The sequence below is a fragment of the Anguilla anguilla genome, chromosome 16 (genome assembly GCF_013347855.1).
Source record: "Anguilla anguilla isolate fAngAng1 chromosome 16, fAngAng1.pri, whole genome shotgun sequence".
NCBI classification, from domain to species: Eukaryota; Metazoa; Chordata; class Actinopteri; order Anguilliformes; family Anguillidae; genus Anguilla; species Anguilla anguilla.
The window spans coordinates 16,188,345-16,190,754 of NC_049216.1; the positions used below are offsets into that span (position 1 = coordinate 16,188,345).

Below are 2,410 nucleotides of genomic sequence, written 5' to 3' on the forward strand. Positions count from 1 at the left end.
GCTGCGTCTGTGCACCTTCTTCACTAGAGGTTGACATTGCTGACATTTACCCTACGTAAACCCATTTGATTTGAGGTGAAGGGCATGGGATCCCCTTACATGAAACACTCTGGTCTACAAAGAGCACAGTACACAAGATGCTCCAATTAAATGAAAGGGCCAACATTTGTTCTGACCCTGGCACCTATGGCACCAATCTTTATGGATGCACTATGATTCTGAAAATATTTAAATCAGTTTTAAGTTGGATCCATTATTTTCCTTATTAGGAACAAAACACCAGGGAACAAGGGAGTTTCTGTCATGATTTAATCAACAAGAAAAGGCAGTATAAAAGTACAAACAAAACAAGTTTACATATTTACAGGGTCAAATAAATAAAGGGAAAAGTCCTGAATCCTGAAGATTACATGGACAGTATGCTCGTCAGAGGAACTTCACAGTCTCCCAGAGTGTAGTCTCTCTTCATGGCGGACATCTTGTTGACCACTTTGAAGTGCAGCGTCCTGAAGCAGAGGTCGTCCTCCGAGACGCCGTCGAAGAAGAAGTCCTCGTTGAAGATGGGGTTGCGGCTCTTGCGGATGACCGTGCTCCGCTGCTTCTGCGCCTTGCCGGGCGCCATGGCGACGCTCACGCTGCAGTTGATGCCCTTGGGGTCCACGCCGGGCGCGTACAGCCCCTCGGCGCTGATCAGCCGGACCCGCAGCCTCTGGTTCTCCGGGCAGTACTCGGCGGAGAGCCGCAGGGTCCCGTCCTGCCCCAGGGGCACCCGGTTCTCCCTCAGGACGCGGTCGCGGTAGGGCACCAGGTCCATGGGGAAGATGGCGGGCGGGGCCAGGCGGGAGCCGCAGGGCGGGGGCTCCAGCAGGTCCGCGGAGGCCCTCCTCAGCACGTTGGGGCTGCTGTCCGTGGAGCTGCCCTCGTCGGTGGACAGCGAGTTGTTGCGGGACACGGCCGTTTTGCGGGCGCCCCGGGACAGCAGCTTCTCGTGGCTCAGCGCCTTGAACAGTGAGGACCTGGGGGGCGAGCGGGCCAGGAGCGGGGAGCTGAAGGGGGACGACTCTGCGGAGGAGGTGGTGTCGCTGTCCAGGGTGCCCTGCCGGCTGAGTGGCAGACCCCTGTGGGAGAGCCGGGAGCTGAACGCGTGGAGGCTGAAGGAGGGCGAGGAGGGCGAGGGGGGCAAGGAGGACCTGGAGCAGGTGTTGGACCTGCTCCGCGGGACGAGCAGCGGGGTGGAGCAGGAGGCGGGGTCGCTGTGGAAGATGGACTCCTTCCTCCGGGTGTTGGGGCTCTCCAGCAGCGTGCAGAAGCCGTAGCAGGTCTGGGCCTTGGCCAGGTGGGGCAGGGAGAGGGCGGCCTGGCTCTGCGGGTCGGCATTGGTGCTCTCCTCATCACTGAAGCCGCTCTCCGAGGGCCCGTCGTCCACGCTCTCCACCTGGATGATGTGGCTGCTCCCCAGCTCCCCCGCCGAAGCCTCGCCCCTGGGGAGGGGGTGGGGGTGGGGGGCGGCGGTGGCGGGCCTGCCGGGGTCCTGCAGGGCGGTGACCCGGGACGGGATGCAGAACTCTGGGATGGTGTCCGGGGTGATGATGTTGGGACAGAGGGAGGCCCTCTTGCTTTTTCCGCAGGCAGTTTTATCCCCGAACATGATGTCTGCGATTTTGAAGCTGTATTCTGCCACGGGGAGGGGCAGGTTTGTCCTCTCCACCGACACGCGGATCTTCTCCACCACCCACATGCCAGATGCCGATTAAGATACCTTCAGAACAACAGTGGAGGGAAATGCAGTTTAGGATCACATACAAAACTATACCATCATCTCCAAAGCAAAGAATCTAAGTGCACTGTATCCACTGTAGTGTTCAAGGCAATGCATTTGAGATTAACATAAAGTGAACAAAAATTCTATGAAGAGACGACAGAAAATGAAATGAGTAAAGATCTTGTCTCTAGTCTGGACAGCACATATGCTTACCTTGTGTGCTGGGCTTTTGCAAATCCAGCCCTATGTCCTTGGAGACAGGACTGTGTGGCAGGAGACGGAAAGTTTCCAGGATGTTCCGGGGATAGCGGAGCTCTCTCAGTGACAGGCTTAGCCTCTCCTCTCGCAGAACCAGTACAGTCTGAGAGCACTGCACAAGCCACTCACCGTTTAAATAGGGCCTGAGAGCCCTGTGGGGGCGGAGCCAATCCGGCGCTCTGTTAGGAGGCCCCGCCTCTCCTAGGAAGGTCTGCTTCCATGGAAGCAGCCAAGCCACAACACTGCACTCTGGGGTCAGTCAGCGAAAACACACGTGTCAGCAAACTCAGGTGCGAAAGATGACTCAGATAAAAACCTTGGGACAAAGGGAGAGTGAACTTATTTGGCTATTTGTTTTTCCATTCGTGTATGTGGACAAGGCCTTGCTTA

General features: G+C 57.0%; 1 protein-coding gene across 1 annotated transcript; it reads right to left on the reverse strand.

Annotated features, from left to right (window-relative positions):
• Positions 1–295: 295 nt before the first annotated feature.
• On the reverse strand, positions 296–2,114 carry LOC118215300 (C2 calcium-dependent domain-containing protein 4C-like). Its single transcript, XM_035395943.1, has 2 exons — positions 1,976–2,114; positions 296–1,759 (listed from the first exon to the last, which is right to left on the reverse strand). Exon 2 carries the CDS (start codon positions 1,736–1,738, stop codon positions 407–409), a length of 1,332 nt encoding a protein of 443 aa, XP_035251834.1. The 5' UTR covers positions 1,739–1,759; positions 1,976–2,114; the 3' UTR covers positions 296–406.
• Positions 2,115–2,410: the final 296 nt, after the last annotated feature.

What these genes read in the sequence shown, in the direction of transcription:
- LOC118215300 (XM_035395943.1), bottom strand. Translation starts at nt 1,738, where the DNA reads ATGTGGGTGGTGGAGAAGATCCGCGTGTCGGTGGAGAGGACAAACCTG.